Below are 17,559 nucleotides of genomic sequence, written 5' to 3'. Positions count from 1 at the left end.
TCATATTTCTATATATTATTAACAATTTGTTTTCATATAATGTTTCATTACATATATATATATATATATATCCCAAACTAAGAGTAATAATGGACAATAAAGCAAAGCCTTTACTATTAAAGGATGTTTGGAAATTAGAATAAAAATTAAGATTAAAGATATTTATTAAAATTTTAAATGCACTATTACTATTCAGAGCATGGGCTCTCTTTGTTTTGTGAAAGGGTGTTCGATTCTTCTTGTTCTCTTGTACCGACTGTGTCCCACATTTAAAAAAAAAAAAAAAGACATAGCTGTGACACACATGCAGAACTGTTTGAGAAGTGTTAAGTGCCTGACACGGGTACGACACCCCAAACAAAGTGTCTATGCTTCTTAGGATATTAGGGAGCTTGCCATGATGTTTTTTATTTTGTGAAAGGGTATTAGATTCTTCTTGTTCTCTTGTCCCAATTTTGTCCTGTATTTTTTTATTATTAAAATAGACATGGCTAGGACACACATGCAGAAGTGTCCGAGGAGTGTTAAGTGTCTGACACATGTCCAACACAGGTACGTCATCCTAAATGAAGTGTCTGTGCTTCCTAGGGTATTGGGGAGCTTGCCATGATGTTTTCTTGGGCTTACAGTCTTGGGGTAATAACTATATCAGTTGAGAGTGTCAACAAACATCACTCCACACTCTCACTTATACTCCATTCCCTATCTACCACACACAACCCATCTCAGTTAGGTTTTGGGTTGCAATAATGCTCTTCCATGTATATGAGGAATTAGCTCATATCTTTGCCCCTATGAAGTTCGTGGTTCAGAAGTATCATACTTTTAGAACATGGTTAACGCTATATTTATTTCAATGGAAAACTTTGTATGAAGATATATATATATATATATATTTGTGTTTTCTAGTGTTTGGTAGCATTAGAAAAAATGAGTCAAAGAAAAATAATTCTATCTCATAGCAAGTTAAATAAGAGAAGTTATAAGATTGTTTTTCAACTCATTTAAAATTGCTACCAAACATAGAAAATGAGATAATTTTATAGAAAATACTTTTTTGGAAAGTGACTTATTTTTTAGAAAATATTATTGCAGAAACAAATAGAGTGTAATTACTAAGTTACCTGGTTCTTGGAGAATCTTACACCCTTGCTTTTCTAGCAATGTTGGGTTGAAGGCTTCCTAATTTTGAAACCCCATGCTACCCTTCACCTTGCTTCTACACATAGTTTTCCATTTAACCCAATAAATTTGTGATATGTCTCCATGCCTTCCCCACCAAAACCTACTCATCTTTGCACTTGGCTCTTGACATAATGTGGAAGGAATTTGAAAACACTCTTGGCATAAGGTGGAATTGTTTATATATAGTAGCCTTTAACTTTTAAATAGTAGCAGGTTTTTGAGTAATGAAATTTACTTGGAAAAAAAGGAGGGAGTCATGATCCATGAGTGGTGAAAAATAAAAGTTGCATTAGTGGTAAGTTCATGAAAAAATGATTGTTTACCATCCACAGTTTACTATCTCAAGAAGTTATGAAAAATGTTGTGTTAATAGCAAAGTTGATAATTACATTTTTTCTACACAATTATTCTAAAACTTATTTTTAATTATGTTTAAATTCTATAAATATCCCAAAAAGGAAAAATTCTAGGACCATAACTAATTCTATACTAATTTTCACAACTATCTAATGCAGTTGAGGTGGGTTCATGTGAAACTAATAAACAACCAAGCATAGTTTACCATATAGGATAGTTGTGAAAATAGGTTTGAAATTTATTGAGGTCCTAGAATAACTCTCCCAAGAAAACCTTCTATATTTACCTCCCTTAATAAAACCTTGCTCAATCATGTTTTCTTTAATAGTAGATATGATAGTTTCATATATAAACATAATCATTGTACATGCTTATTAATAAAAATTGTAATTATCAAATTCCATATAGAAAAAAAGATTATATTTTGTTGAACTTTTTTGTACATTGCACGGATTGCTAACAAATTATTATAAGGAAAATATTAACAAATGCCTTAAGGGCATTGGTTTAGGAATTGTTTTTAGAAATATTTTATGGGAAAATGATAAAGCAATTAATTTTTCTGACATCTTTTTATATTTCTTAAGTGGTGTTAAAAACTTTCATGATATAATTTATTAACAATTGTTATTATAAAGATGAAAGTACATATTTGGCCTTAAAATTTGGGATTATTTTCATTTTGGCCCTTTACTTTTCAAAATTTTTTATTTTGGCCCCCATTTATGATTTTGTTTACATATTAGCTATTTCATCAATTTCTATTAATAATTTGGTCATTTAAGTGTCAAATAAATGTCTTCCATCAAAACATGCCATCCATATAAGTAATTATTGTTAGAAATTTGATTGTTATTAGATTAGGGTTGTCCATTAAGACACGTCACTCATACAAGTCAATTTTCATTAGCAATATTATTGTTAAATGTCAAATAAGTGTTATCCATTAAGACAAGTCGCCCATATAATGCCAAGTGCTACTAGATTACCAATAGAAATGGATAACATGGTCAATATGAAAATGAAATCAAACATGAAAGACCAAAATAAAAATATTGAATCATAAAGGGACAAGATGAAAACAATTCCAAACTTTAAGGGTCAAATGTGTACTTTAGCCTATTATAAATTTCTATCATGGGTTTATTCTACTCCCTTTCTAAATTGTTAGGACATGACACCCTATTTTTTGTCTAAATGGAGAATATCCAAACCCCTCTAGTTTTGCTAATGAGAAATATAAAGACACAAGTTTCGACATAATTCTGAGATGGAGTGGTCAAGAAAAAATAATAAGTTCATGTGACAGCGATTGTCCACTATTCACAATCAACTACTTAATCAAGTTGTAGCAAAATTTATGGTCAAAGAGCTGTTTGCAAATGCAACATTCTACTTATAGTCTGCCACTGCCGCAATGAAGTCTGAGTAGCTCATTTATGCGGGGAGGTCATTTTTTCTAAATTCAAACATTTTTTTTTAATACAGTAATAGTTTAGCGAACCCTTAGTACAGCTTGAACACACGTTCTGCTTAAAGAAAGATTACCATAGATACATATATGGTTAAGCGGAAGAAATTGTTGAAAAAAATATAGTTTTTTCATGATGAAATGAAAATCTGATTCATGTAACCAGAGAAACGTTTACCGGTCCTTCGTTGGAAAGACATTTGGCCATGAAATAGGGATATAAATGCTTGCTCTGATATTGACAATCCCCTCCTACTTATTTTTTTAAAAAAAATTCTTTCTCTTTCTCCTGGTATGAGCTTGGCCAAATTGAAGTGGCCGCAATTTGAATTAGGATGTTGCATTGGGCAATGTTTGAGAGGGTCGTCGGTACTTGGTATAATCTCTTTTGCAACATGAAAAGGAAAACCACGTAACTTGTAAATGTAGTTGGATAGCTAAATAACTCGTCAAACCAGTTAAACAACTTCTACTACAACTCATCATGGATCCCCTCTTTTCTTTGGTAAATTCCTTCTTCTTCTTCTTCTTCTTCTCTCTCTCTCTCTCTGAATTAAAGAAATTCATTAGCATCCGAGACCTTTATAGTTCCATAAGATATCCATTATATGATCTGTCAGTACTGTATTTACAAATAGCAAGATGGATCTCATCTTTCAAGTAATATGAATAATTCTTGTTTTCTTTCTTCACCCTCTGAATGAAGCCAGAGGAGTATATCTTCAAAAAAAAAAAAAAAAAAATCCAATCAGTACACTTATATTGGCTGGGTTGCTCTGGCCTGAGTCTTGAAGGATTCCCATATGCACAATAAATGAATGGGCAATGACCAAAGAAAAAAAATGGAGATTTCTTTGAATATCTCATGTGGATTCAGCTGCATGTCTGTTTTTCCATATGATTGGAGACACCAGCATCCATACTGCAAACATAGTTAGTCTTTAGTAAGTATGCATGTTAGTTATCAAAAATGTCACAAGACTCGCACTAAGAATATTCTATGCCTTTGCTGTAACAACTTAATTATTTTTTTTTAATACAGTAATAGTTTAGCGAACCCTTAGTACAGCTTGAACACACGTTCTGCTTAAAGAAAGATTACCATAGATACATATATGGTTAAGCGGAAGAAATTGTTGAAAAAAATATAGTTTTTTCATGATGAAATGAAAATCTGATTCATGTAACCAGAGAAACGTTTACCGGTCCTTCGTTGGAAAGACATTTGGCCATGAAATAGGGATATAAATGCTTGCTCTGATATTGACGATCCCCTCCTACTTATTTTTTAAAAAAAATTCTCTCTTTCTCCTGGTATGAGCTTGGCCAAATTGAAGTGGCCGCAATTTGAATTAGGATGTTGCATTGGGCAATGTTTGAGAGGGTCGTCGGTACTTGGTATAATCTCTTTTGCAACATGAAAAGGAAAACCACGTAACTTGTAAATGTAGTTGGATAGCTAAATAACTCGTCAAACCAGTTAAACAACTTCTACTACAACTCATCATGGATCCCCTCTTTTCTTTGGTAAATTCCTTCTTCTTCTTCTTCTTCTTCTCTCTCTCTCTCTCTGAATTAAAGAAATTCATTAGCATCCGAGACCTTTATAGTTCCATAAGATATCCATTATATGATCTGTCAGTACTGTATTTACAAATAGCAAGATGGATCTCATCTTTCAAGTAATATGAATAATTCTTGTTTTCTTTCTTCACCCTCTGAATGAAGCCAGAGGAGTATATCTTCAAAAAAAAAAAAAAAAAAATCCAATCAGTACACTTATATTGGCTGGGTTGCTCTGGCCTGAGTCTTGAAGGATTCCCATATGCACAATAAATGAATGGGCAATGACCAAAGAAAAAAAATGGAGATTTCTTTGAATATCTCATGTGGATTCAGCTGCATGTCTGTTTTTCCATATGATTGGAGACACCAGCATCCATACTGCAAACATAGTTAGTCTTTAGTAAGTATGCATGTTAGTTATCAAAAATGTCACAAGACTCGCACTAAGAATATTCTATGCCTTTGCTGTAACAACTTAATTAAATCAGAATCTTGTAATCCAAACTCTCAAAATAGCCATAATTCATCCAACTTTTCTGATAAAATGATTATCCTCAGAAAAGCATCATGTGACATTTGGTTTTTGTTACAGTACTTACAGTAAACACAGACAGCCAGCCACTCATTTACTATTCTGACCCATGTGCTGGTCCAACCCACATCGATAGTCCACCTGCAGAAGGGCATGGGGGAATAACACATCATTTCCTTACCAAAATCATACTTATGTTGACAGGAAGCAAACAGATTGAACTGATAGTAAATCTGCTTATAATGAACTTAACTGAGAAAAAATACAGGTTGAACTCTGAGATGTGGCATGCTTTTAGTGAGTATTTTGCAGGTATGGCATTGCTTTACTCAGCATGAAAATGATTTTTGTTAATGATCCATGAACTGAGAATAATATGTGGAAAAGGTTTTGTGGCTTCTGAAGTTGGGTTTTGTCATTTTATAATTGACATTGGAAATATTTTAGTTAGAACAATTTGATGGACCAAAGATAATACAAGAACTTACTTTCTCATGGCATGATGGGTATTCCAACCAATCAATAGCATTGCAAAGTACATTGCTCCTGTGGCAAAGACAAAATGGAAGAAGCCATAACCATATGGAACATCATCATCTTCAGCTTGCACGTCATCCGTCCTGAACTGCAGCTGTTGTTAGATAGACCTTGGCGGAAATGTTGGTAACCAATTAGAAGTTGGTTGGGAATATGGAGCAAACCTGAAAGCATTTGGAATCTATGCCTGTTGAAAATGTTGCAATAACCATTGCAAGTACAGCAACAACAAAGCTCTGTCAACATATGAAAGTCATTGTCACACTGGGAAAAGAGGATCATGAAATTGCGACAGTGAAAACAAAAGCTAGCCAGAGTCATATTAAACATACTGGCCAAAATTGAGAGTTGATTATAAGTTACAACATTTTTTTACAAAATCTTCTGATATGTTTTTGGTGTGTTGTTTTAGATGAAAAAGAAAACAAAGACCTTGTTATTAAATTAGTTCATTTTGTATGTACAGTATAGGCTGGCTTATCATGAACTATTGGCCTTGGTGTAAAAGTGATAGATCCGTGTGTTTTTCATGGTCTATGTGATCATTGAGTTCCAGAAAAAAAGCGAGTACATTCTTTATTTTTCTAATAAAATAAGCTTAGCCACACTGAGCATAACGCTAAATAGCCAGCCAGAGCAGTTGAAAGATGATAAATTAACTAAAAAGTTTTTGTTTTTTTAATAAGACTGGTAATGGCCTGGATTTTCAGAATAAACAATTCAGATTTACTGAAATCAGTTGTCAAATTTAGAAAACCAAAAGTACTTTTAGGCACAGATCACAAAAAAAAATTTATTATGAGATAACAATCATAAATCCCGAGCTCCAAACTACTAAAAAGATTTATGAAGAATCCAGATATTACTATGATGGTAAGCCAGTCTGTTTTGTCTGTAGCCTCTGTTTTTCTAATGCAACTTCCCCCTGCCGGCTCGCTGTAAACATGGATAGTTTTAAATTTAGCAAAATAGAAAATGTGAAGGTAACATTGATTTTCTAAAAGCAATTGATAACAGAAAGCACAAATGAACCACATTAAGATTCCACCATTCTATTTAAATGTATTAAATTGGCTTAATTGATCAGATGAATGAATTTAGATTTTGAAGCAGAATTCAAAGACAATCTCTTTTTGGCACATAACTTTTCACTTGGAAGGGTGAGGGTGTTTCTTCAAACCACTTTTCCCCCTCATGTACTTTTCTGTTTATGTCAGAAGTGAGCAATGGGCTACAAAATTGGGTCCTCCAAGTCCCAATATAAACTCCCCAACCTCATAACATCTTGATTTGCAATTAAAAAGCTTTCGTTAAACTGCCATGTTTGCCCGAAAAGCTAAGAACTATAAAGGGGAAGTTTAAAACCATTGAACAATAACATTTGTTTAAGCAAAGCAACCAAAGATTAGAAATCATGCCTTCTAATTGCACACCAACAGATGAATACTACATAAAGCCCCATGAGCCCGGGTGTCAAGATGCCAGCACTTACCTGTTTCAGGAAAAGATTAGCAATCTAAATCAAATTCGTTTAGAATATGAAAGAACTGAGAGGCACATTGATGATCAGAACTTACTTTTGGGTGAAGAGAGACGCTGGTCATGAATTGGAGGAGTACCAAGGTCCAGGTAACGAAGAAGATGTTGAGGAGGCAAGATGGCTCTGGTACGTACCAAATGTACATCAAAATTATTCCCGCTAAACACACAACATATGCAGTAGTTGCGAGTAACATCACATGAATTTGGCTGCAGTGAGAATGAGATAAGCAACCTCAGTAGTTAATATCATTGTCTAAAAGCCACAGTACATTCCATTTTGCAAGAAAGCATTATTTAGTGTTTTTGTTTGTGTGTGTGACAGTTGAAATTGTCAAAACAATTTATGAAACAAGACATTTTAAACTATTTTAATCACATACTATCTTAGATGTACTAAATACTTGTACATGAGTGAGTAGAGGTTTGTGAAGGTGAAATAAAAATATATTATCGCTGTCTCACCACTTGCCGCACTAGGAAAGCTCAATGAATAAAACATATATGACAGACCACCAATGAGGAGCACAAAATAGGGCTGTAAATGAACCAAGCTGTTTATGAATAGTTTAAGCTTGGTTCAAGAAAAAACTTGTTTATATTCATTTGTTTAGAAAACAAGTCAAGTTCAAGCCTTAAGTTTAGACTTGATTATTAAATGGACTAAATTCAAACATAATAATGTGTTCGTGAACAAGCTCGTGAACATGAGGGCTCAATTTAACTATATATAATATTATATTTTTTATATGTATACTTGTCCAAAAATATATTTATGTAGACTTGAAATTGGATTGTATAAGTTTGTCATAGGTTTATATGATATTAAATTATTACTTGTAGCTTATTGATGATACAAACAATCTATTCGTAGTAAAAATTCATAAAATTGTGAAGAGATATTTCATTTTAGTCGTTTCAATATATAAAAACAGAATAAGTTAATCAAGTAGGTTGTGAACTAAAAAAATGAGCCAAGCTTAAACTTTTAATACTCAGCTCAGTTTGGCTCATTTACAGCCCTATTACAAAGCACACCAAAGATGAATACAAATAAAAAGTACAGAATTGGACTGTTACATAATATCTCAAGCAAACTATATGTGACAATGCAGCAAAACGGGCTTGAAATAATTATTTGGATGAAGAGTCTTACCATCTTTCTGCACATTTTTCGGGATGACAAAGATCATTCAGCCACATAATGAATTTGATTATGCTTATCAGCTGAATTAAAAGGAAGACCCTGAAAAAGGAATTGCAAAAACTTCATTTAAAAATTTCCAGACAATTTTAAGGAGTCAAGTAACATAAAATAATTATATCGGCAACTCCTATTACAAACATATTCTATATATGTGATTTGAAGACATGATTATATAATAGGAATCATACATACCCGGCACCAAAATGTGCAAATCCTCCTGCCAAAAAAATAAAAAAGTCAGAGGCACAACATTGGCTACTTAAAAAATGCAACAGATTTGAAATTTTTCATTAAACTAAGCAAAAGAAAAAACCAGCAAGCTTCCTGGGAAATGGAATTGGACTAACCGTAGAGTTGAATAATGGCAGAAGGAAGCAAAAAGGGGATAATGGTGAGGAAAATCCACACAGGAATCTTGACAGACCACCATCCAGAATGCCATGAATCTCTGGGCTCACCCAACTTCGAGGAACCAGTTGTTGAAAGAAACATTGTGATGAAGAACGTCTAAAGTAGTATTAAGGCTCACTTGATCCATTAGGAAAAAAGAAATGAAGATTACAGGACAAAATCCAAGAGTTAACACAGTAAAACTTCTATTTTAAATCATTTAGGTAGACAGCTGAACATTTTGATCAAGGGACACCATAGTTATAAGATACAGGCTGCGCAAATTAATTCACATTCTTCTCACATCATAAATCATACAAATAGCTGCCTTTCAACCAAAGGAAACTCTTAAGACAAGCTGTTATTGAGAACTAAAGTGAATTTTATTCCCATTATTGAAAGGATACAAAACAACCCAAGCTCACTCGAAGAACTCCTTCAGCACCCAAACAATCTTTTTCACCTTCACATCCCTTTAATCCTGTACCCACAGCATATGTGCGTTGACATGATGTATTAATGGTCTGATCAGAATACAAAATTATCAAAATAGTCTGTGTTGTTTTGCTTGACTAAGAACTTCACCAACTTTAGGAGCAAAGCCTAGGCATATTTTAAAAAAAAAAAAAAAAAAACCTTTTATATCTCCACCCTGATCATGTGTAAATTCACGGCTCACCACAATTGTATACAATTCAAAGACTACAAATTTGTTTCATAACAACCTTCCTTGTAAGTTGTAACCAATGTTACTAAGGATTATTGTACATATCATGCATGCATTTCAAAATGTACCTAGACAAATGTGGATGTTTATGCATGTAAATTCCAAATGGGTATTTATTCAGTGCCAACAAGGATGTCTAGTTTGCAGCAATGGGAACGAAATTTACATTTATACTAACTGTACAGGAGAAGGAGCTTGAGCAATGACAACAGGCTTGAAATTCCTTAAAAAAATCACTGATCTTTACATAAAAAATCCACAAAATGTGCAACAAAATTTTGAAGATCAAAGCAAAAAATCTTACTCTCCATTTCTGTCAAGGCAGAGCGGCCATAATCCCGAGCAGCCCAAGCTAGCAGAGTTGCAACTAGAAAAATCAAGGCGTAGACATATCTGGCCATCCAAGGATTGGACCCATTTCGGAACTGGCTAAACCAAGAGGAGTCTTTGTACGCAATGTGTCTCTCACTACTGCTACTTCTGCTCTCACCGCTCTCCATTTCTACAACCTATACAGCTCAGCTGGGCAATGCTCTGTCTTTTGTGACAAAAGAGCATAGATATGGAGCAAAGAAAGATCCCCCTATTCACAAATTCTTCATTCAGCTAATTGCTCTATGATTCCCTGCATTGCAGATTGTGATTCAGGAGCATTATTGCACTTGGAATATGGGAAACTAATAATGTTTACGTACCGTTACCTAAGTGTCAATTGTCAAACAAAAATTGACTCGGTGGAGTTTGGATTGGGTTGGGCTATGCCTTTTAGACTTTTGGTTTTATTGGGCTTGTAAATAACTTTGTCTTTTACACGCAGCTCACGCAATGAAAGCCTACAAGCTATGTAGCCCCGTCTGTATTAAGGCAAATAGGCAATAAGAGACATACGCAATGTGTTTTTTAGGAGAGGTCAGGCAATAAGAGATATACGCAATGTGCCTTTTAAGAGAGTTGTATTCTATGACGCTCTATGATAACTCTTTATTCTTATATTAAGATATTCTATTCTTATATTAAGATATCCATTGATTTTTAGTATAAACAGAAATTAATCCCTAATCTCTTATGAAGAAAAAAAAAAATTATGTGCTTGTCTAGTGGTCCATAATATATGTGCTTGTTTAGTGGTCGATATCTAAAAATACACAAAACAAGTAATTCTCTGAAGTCATAATTGTAAATAAATGCATTTATTTATATGCACATCGCATATTAATACTTTAAAATGAATGCATTTGACTGTAAATAAAAGCATTTATTTATGTGCATTGTTATGTTACACTAAAAAAAATATATTATGAAAATTGCTTGTGTTTAGTGTCTAAACGAATACAAATTTTTTGTATAATTTTTTTTTGTTCCACTTTATATTCCATTAATTACAACTTGTCATGTATTTAAATTTTTTTTTTTTTCCATTTTAAACTTTGGCTATTCTATAAGGAAAGTCAAATAAATACATGACAAGTTATGATTGACAGAACATAAAGTAAAACTCAAAAAATAGTACAGAGGATTTAAATTCAGTCTGAACACATGTATCTAGTATACAGATACATTGGACTCAATTCCAACCCAAAAATATACACAATTTTTGATAACTTATTTTTACTTAAAGCTAAACTAAGCAAAATACAACTACGCCTAAAAGAGAAACTAAAAAAAAAAAAAATCAGATTTTAAAAAATTATGTATTAGTGTATACCAAAATAAATCAAATAAGTTAAGGTAAAGCGTATCCACCGCAAACAAAAATCACACACAAGACTCTGCAAACCGAGGAGAATTTTTCTGGTACCGTAGAAACGTGCAACGCACGGCACAGCTGATTCCTACTCTGATGGATCTAATCAGGACCGTGAAATCTGCTGAAAAAGCATGCGTTAGAATAGAGTCACAAAAATTCATCTTTGCTTTTTATTATTATTTGGGACCCACAATCTCTCTCCCACACAAACTATAAACTTTTTACTACAGTAGTTAGAATTAAACAAACAAACTCAAAAGAATCAAAAAAAACTTTCACAGAATTTGGTCATCTCCTTGGAATGCGTGTAAGCATTAGTCATGGAGTTTGTTGACAAAAAAGGTACTCACTGTTTTCTTGTTGTGTAAGTTCACTCTGTAACGAACTTGCTTCTCCTTTAACTCTACGAAATATTCTATACGACCATTATGCCCTCGCTTTCGTTGTGATTCGGACTAGTACTTTTCTGAGGTTTGCAAGGGTTTATCTTTGGCAGTTCAGTCATTACACTTGATTGGTGTGAGATTTTCGTTTCACTTTGCTCTGTCGGGTTCAGAGATAAAGAGCCTGTAAAATAAAGCAAAATGATTCTTTGTTGAACTACTATTCCTTTTAGCAGAATATAAAAAAAAAAAAAAAATGCTAAATTTCTCAACCAAAAAAAAAATAATAATAATATAACTGGCTTTACTCATTGTTTGGTTGGGGAGAAAATTGAGAATTTTTGTAGTTAAAGTAAGGAAATACATTCATATTCTCTGGAATGCCGAATAATGAAATTATGAGCATCAAGTTTTACTATTTTTGATTTCCTTTCTCTTTTCGCAGCAACCAAACGGAGCATTATAGAGGTAAGAGCACTCAAAAATATGCCAAAAGAATTTTACGTCATATAATTGACACAAAGAAACGAATCATATCTTCAAAATCAACTAGAGGAGAAGTATGCGATACCGTCCCATCATCCATTTTTTTTACCAAAAAATAAAAATCGTCTTTCAGGTCTAGATAGAATCGAATATAGACACAGTTTTTGAGGAATTTGAAAAGAAATTTTTTCTTAAAAAAAAAAAAAGTTGGTAAAATGAAAGATCATTGTGAAAAATGGCATCACAGAAATGTAGAATTTTGTTTTGATTTTTCTGTTTTGAGAAATGAAAGTGTGTACGTGCGTACCTGTGAAAAAGTAGATTCGGCTGTGTCTGCGATCATAAGATGGAGGCAATGGACTTGGTTTGAGAAGCTCTCAGTCTCAGACTCTGTTCCTAATATCTGTCTAAGACAAAACTCAGAGAGAGAGAGAGAGAGATTTTCTCATTTTCTGGTTTCTTTTTATCTTTGAGTCGCTTTTAAATAGTCTGTGAGAGAGAGAGGTTGCTTTTTAATTTGAGAGGTTTTCAGTTTTCTTTGCTTTTCGATATGCTCATTTTTTTCCCGCCGTGTGCTTCTTATTTCCGCTTCAGACCGTATCTTTCAAGTATTTATTAATTATTTTCTAAGGTATTTTTGGTCGAACATGTTTAAAGTAACTAGAGGTGTCCACTCAACCTGAAACCCGATCAACCAGTTGGACCCGCCCGAAACCGAACCACCACCTCCCAAACTGACCAATCCGTCTGTTGGCGGCGGCTTGCCACCCATAGAACCCGATACTTTTGGGTTGGTTGGTAGGTTTCCTCCCCGAAAACCCAAGCCACCCAACCCAACCATAAAATCAACAAAATCCGATGACATTCAAAGGTTTCCAACAAAAATTTACAAATACCAGCGGTATTTTTGCTTTTCCGACGAAGAGCTACTTGAAATCCACCAGATACAACTAGATCTCGTTGAGATCTAGTCCAAATTCAATGGATTTGTTTAAATATTGGCCAGATCTTGATCGATCCAGCAAAATATCGACACTGGGGCGAAACCCAAAACGACCAGCACAAGCCCAAATCCCGACGGACCTGAACCGGACGATTCGACCATTATTACGGTCGGTTTCGATTTTGTTTTTCACCCGCCCGAAAATTCGGGTGGGGTCTGGGTCAGGCACAAACCCAACCCGTGGACACACCTAAGAGTAACACATGGAGGAGCATAATTTAACTAAAAAATTGCCAATGCATGCCTATATCTTTAATTTAGTGATGACCAATGCCTACGTCGCACATGATACTAATAGTAATAGTAACAGTAATAGCCTAATAGCAATAACTCACCACAAATTTATTCAATAAATTTAGTGACCAATTTTTTTTTTTTTAATAATTTGTGGGTTGTAATTAGTTTTGTGGTGGCACGGCCCACAATGATGTCTAGATCGTTGGGCTTGAACTCCAAATTAATTTGTATGTTGCTTTGGGTATAGTACATAGTGGGAGATCATAAGAGAAGTTTGGGTGATGAATGGTTGTGATGTATGATTGCGAGGTAATCTGTTACTAGAAATATGCTTCCCGAGGAGGATCTTAGACAAACGAGGTGTCTCTAAGGCATCCCGAGCTAGATTACCTTACTCTAGTATTGGTTGATGATTCATTTTCTTTCTCTTGTGTTTTCTCTCCCCTAAAAAATGTTCTAACATTTGTTACTGGCCCCTCCTCTCCTTTTTATACCCTCCCGCTAATGGGGCCATAATGATGAGGGAATATCCTATTGACATGTGGGTCCCTTCACTCGTTATGATTGGGTGGCCTTTTGAGTCTAGACTACTGTTCTAGCATGTTTAGTTTTACATCAGGGTTGGGGCCCATTGCTTTGTTGCTAGCATGATTTTCTCGTTACCTAAACCTAACGCTGAATCTTTTACTCGGTTGGTGGATTCCCCCGAGGCATTGCTTCTCTTCCTTGGGGGCTATAGGAGGTTTGCTTGGGTGCTATAGAGAACAATGGCCTGAGCAAATTAGCTTGAGACTCTCATTCGTGGGATGGGCCTATGGGTGATGGTGCTCAGCCCAAGTTTGATATGGGTCAAACTTTGTTCTTCCCCAAGTTCAATTAGTAAAAATTTTTGGTATTAAATAAGATATTTGGATTCAAACTTCACATACGCCGTAAAACCAATTAGTATCTTAGTATGATAATAAAAAATAATTGTGATGAGGCGAACGTTATATATTGAAAATCTATTGTATCTATCAAAGATAAATTTTATACACACACACAGAGTTTGATACGTAATGTTGTGATTGGTGCATTATAAAAGTAATCTCAATTGCATTTTTTTTTCATTTTTTTAAAATGTCAATTAAAAGAGTTTACTGAGAAAGGATGTTATTGCAATCACAACTTGTTAAGCTTCCACAAATCTGGAGTCCAACACATTTTCAAGGATGTGAACTAATACGCTAATGCATTTGCTAAGTGAAATAATCTAATGACTATGTTTATTTTGATAACTCATTGTCTCTAGTGGAGACTGAAGAATTTGTTTTTTTATTTTATTCTATTTTGTAATAGACTTATTCGCAATTATTCTATATTTGCTTTGTCGTATTACCAAAAAAAATTACAACTTGTCACTTAACAAGTTATAAAATAATTGTATCCTAATAATGCTTTGATACTTTCTCTTTCACTTTGTTAGACAGGGGCTAGTAATAATTACAACACTCAAGATATTATTAGGATGAAATAATGTGAAGGAATTCTCTGAGTCTAAACACTCAAGATATTTGACTAATTAAATTCACATTATTTGGAAAAATATTCATAAAATGGAAACGAAGTTAAGTTTTACTGCATCTAATGCAAATGAATTCTCCTTTAAATAATTTTATTAGTTTAGATATTAAATTTATTGCATAATTAAAAGATTATTGTACTTAAAACTAGTAGAAATTATTATCATTGTCATTGTCATCATCAATTGTCAAGTTTAGTTGGCACCCTCTAAAACTTAGGGTTAGCCAACCAATCAAGTCTTTGTGCATGACTCAAAACAAAATAACCTAATACAAGCTACACCTAGAATGGTCAAACCTCTCACTCGAGACATTCTATCCCAGTTGAGACTTGGCAAAAAAGTACATGGAGGATTGCTATCGACCTCATCTATATAAAAAAGATGCAACTATAAAAGGACATCCCTTGTAACATACAAATTTAGGACATGTTTGGATTGAGGGGGGAGTGAAGGAGAGTAGAGTAGAGTTAACTGAAAATATGCTAATTTTGGACCAAGTTTACTTTACTCTACTTTACTTTACTTCCCCTCCCTCTCTCTCAATCCAAACGGACCATTAGTATTGACTCACACACAACTATCATTGTTTTATATAATGCAACACGATAAGAGCCATCCCCCCTGCAACTATGGGGTAGGTGCCCTAGGATAACATCCCTTCAACTGAGAGGCATGTTGTCAAACTCTGGTTAACTACATGGGGGAAAAAATCCCCTACATATTTTCCTAAGTGCCACTAATAAGAACTTGTTTAGCATTAAAGAAAATGAACAATTTTTTTCCCTCAATGACTATATGTTTGATACTTTGACTATTATTTAGGATCTTTTTTATTTATTAATTCGATAATTACAATGGGGGGGGGGGGAATTTAAACATTGGACATTTCTGTTAGAAATATTAGTAAATATTAGTTCATGAAATAAATGACTCTTAGCATTTAGGGCCCAAAATTAAAAGTTTGGAACTTAGAGATTTTGAGTATCACAATACTGTAATTTGGCTCCACATAAATGATTAGTTGTGTCTGCGTTGGAGTGCATCAAAAACTTTTTTCTTTTACATGTGTTATTCATATCCTCTCCCATTTTTTTCATTATTAAAAAGACGAAACTTTTATTTACAGCAAAGATCAACACAGAACACTAAATCGTGCTTATATTAAAAAGATGTAACTTTTATTAGCGGCAAAGAACAGCAAAGGACGTTAGGATCTTACTGGTTTGAAGCTTGGAGTAGTGCACACAAGCCGGAATTTTCAAGAGGACAAAGGTACCAACATAAATAGATTTGGCCGCCCACATGGCTGCCTCATGGGCAGCATTGTTGGCTACTTGGCTAGCCTATTACTCTCTCCCTCTCTCTCTACCTTTTATGTTTTCCTATTTTCAGTAAAACATGGCGCGTGTCTTTTATTTTACTCTTTAAAAAACCAAACAGGAGACAGCATGAAGAGTACTACCAAATGAGCAAGAGTCCAAAAGAGAGAGATGAAAAAAATGTATAATAGATGGGATGGTGGGGGGTGACAATTAATTCTGGGGTTGTATCACACTGTAGGTGTTACTTGGGTGGTATAGATCGATGTTTATTGATGTTTCCCACCAAAGATACTGGTACAATGCTTAGCATAATGATGTTTTTAGAAATAATGGTGGGCAAATATCTCTACCAGTATAATGGTTATGATTTTAGCATGGCTTGCATGCAATTCTAGTCTTTAATAGATGTGCTACGTTCATAATATTTTTATAATGCTTTTACAATAAATTATAAGTAGTTAGTTGTTAATGGTTTAAATTTGAACATAACATTAAGATTATTTTTTTGCCCTAACAATAACAACCAGTAACAACCTGACACTTAGGATTTAATATGAAAATGCTATAAAAATGTTATGAACATAATATTTCCCTAATTTTAAAGAATGCTTAAATTAAATTCCTAATCCTTGTTTTGAAAGGCTTTTCATTAAACCTTCAGTTTTAGCATAGCAATTAAATTTTCTTTTTCTTTTTCTTTTTTTCCATTTTTTTACTATGGAAATTCGATAGAATTCACAAGATAAGTGTCACTTATAGTTATGAACTTAAGATTCACAAATTTGCAAAATCAAAGTTAGACTTTGCTTGATGGCAAGTAGTGGAATAGCAAACAGAAAATCACGAAGGGGCTGTTTGGTTTTTGGTGTTTCCATCACTCATCACTCTGTTTCTATCAATTTTCACTCTGTTTCTATCACTCAAATATAGTGGGACCTATAGAGAGAAACTTGTTTGGATTTGTTTTCAAGTTTTGTTTCCATCACTCAATTATTTGATTTTTGAGTGATGAGCTATGGAAATTGAAAACAAATTTTAGGTGTTTTCAAGTTATAAAAGCAGAGTTATGATGACATTTTTGTAAATAAACACACATTAAGGGACCTAGTAGTCTTGGCAAGTCACTTTCCTTCTCTCTCCCATTGGTCACTCTCCTCTTTTCTTTTTTTTCTTTTCTTTTTTCTTTCTTCTCCACATTTCTTTCTTTTTGTCTCTCTTCTTTCTCTGTTTTTTGCTGCACTCCATTCAGTTATTTTTTTTCTTTCTTTTTTTGTTCTTCATCACAGAATATTTGTGTGTGTGGGTA

The 17,559-nt window shown here is 33.8% G+C and overlaps 1 protein-coding gene across 9 annotated transcripts; it reads right to left on the bottom strand.

Annotated features, from left to right (window-relative positions):
- Positions 1-4,440: 4,440 nt before the first annotated feature.
- On the bottom strand, positions 4,441-12,670 carry LOC111988837 (uncharacterized). Of its 9 annotated transcripts, none has more exons than XM_065780781.1 (16): positions 12,435-12,670; positions 11,609-11,825; positions 11,255-11,379; positions 10,207-10,365; positions 9,816-10,136; positions 9,192-9,265; positions 8,742-8,901; positions 8,587-8,611; positions 8,344-8,433; positions 7,226-7,397; positions 7,067-7,140; positions 6,515-6,584; positions 5,813-5,884; positions 5,600-5,742; positions 5,179-5,252; positions 4,441-4,957 (listed from the first exon to the last, which is right to left on the bottom strand). In XM_065780781.1, exons 5-16 carry the CDS (start codon positions 10,009-10,011, stop codon positions 4,899-4,901), a joined length of 1,209 nt encoding a protein of 402 aa, XP_065636853.1. In that variant the 5' UTR covers positions 10,012-10,136; positions 10,207-10,365; positions 11,255-11,379; positions 11,609-11,825; positions 12,435-12,670; the 3' UTR covers positions 4,441-4,898. The 9 variants fall into 9 exon arrangements, with proteins under 9 accessions (XP_065636853.1, XP_065636850.1, XP_065636852.1 ...); XM_065780778.1 differs by having other exon boundaries at positions 10,213-10,365; XM_065780780.1 differs by having other exon boundaries at positions 10,213-10,365; positions 11,310-11,379.
- Between the last annotated feature and the right edge of the window lie 4,889 nt (positions 12,671-17,559).

This window comes from Quercus suber, unplaced genomic scaffold (genome assembly GCF_002906115.3).
Source record: "Quercus suber isolate HL8 unplaced genomic scaffold, Cork oak 2.0 scaffold_247, whole genome shotgun sequence".
Taxonomy (NCBI): Eukaryota; Viridiplantae; Streptophyta; class Magnoliopsida; order Fagales; family Fagaceae; genus Quercus; species Quercus suber.
The sequence above is the reverse complement of the archived record's forward strand: the minus strand, read 5'-3'. Positions and strand labels throughout refer to the sequence as shown.

What these genes read in the sequence shown, in the direction of transcription:
- LOC111988837 (XM_065780781.1), bottom strand. Translation starts at nt 10,011, where the DNA reads ATGGAGAGCGGTGAGAGCAGAAGTAGCAGTAGTGAGAGACACATTGCG. An exon ending in TGTTGGTGTGCAATTAGAAG is followed by an intron (nt 6,585 to 7,066) that starts GCATGATTTCTA and finishes CCATGTTTACAG; the next exon opens with CGAGCCGGCAGGGGGAAGTT. An exon ending in GCTGGCTGTCTGTGTTTACT is followed by an intron (nt 4,958 to 5,178) that starts GTAAGTACTGTA and finishes CTATGTTTGCAG; the next exon opens with TATGGATGCTGGTGTCTCCA.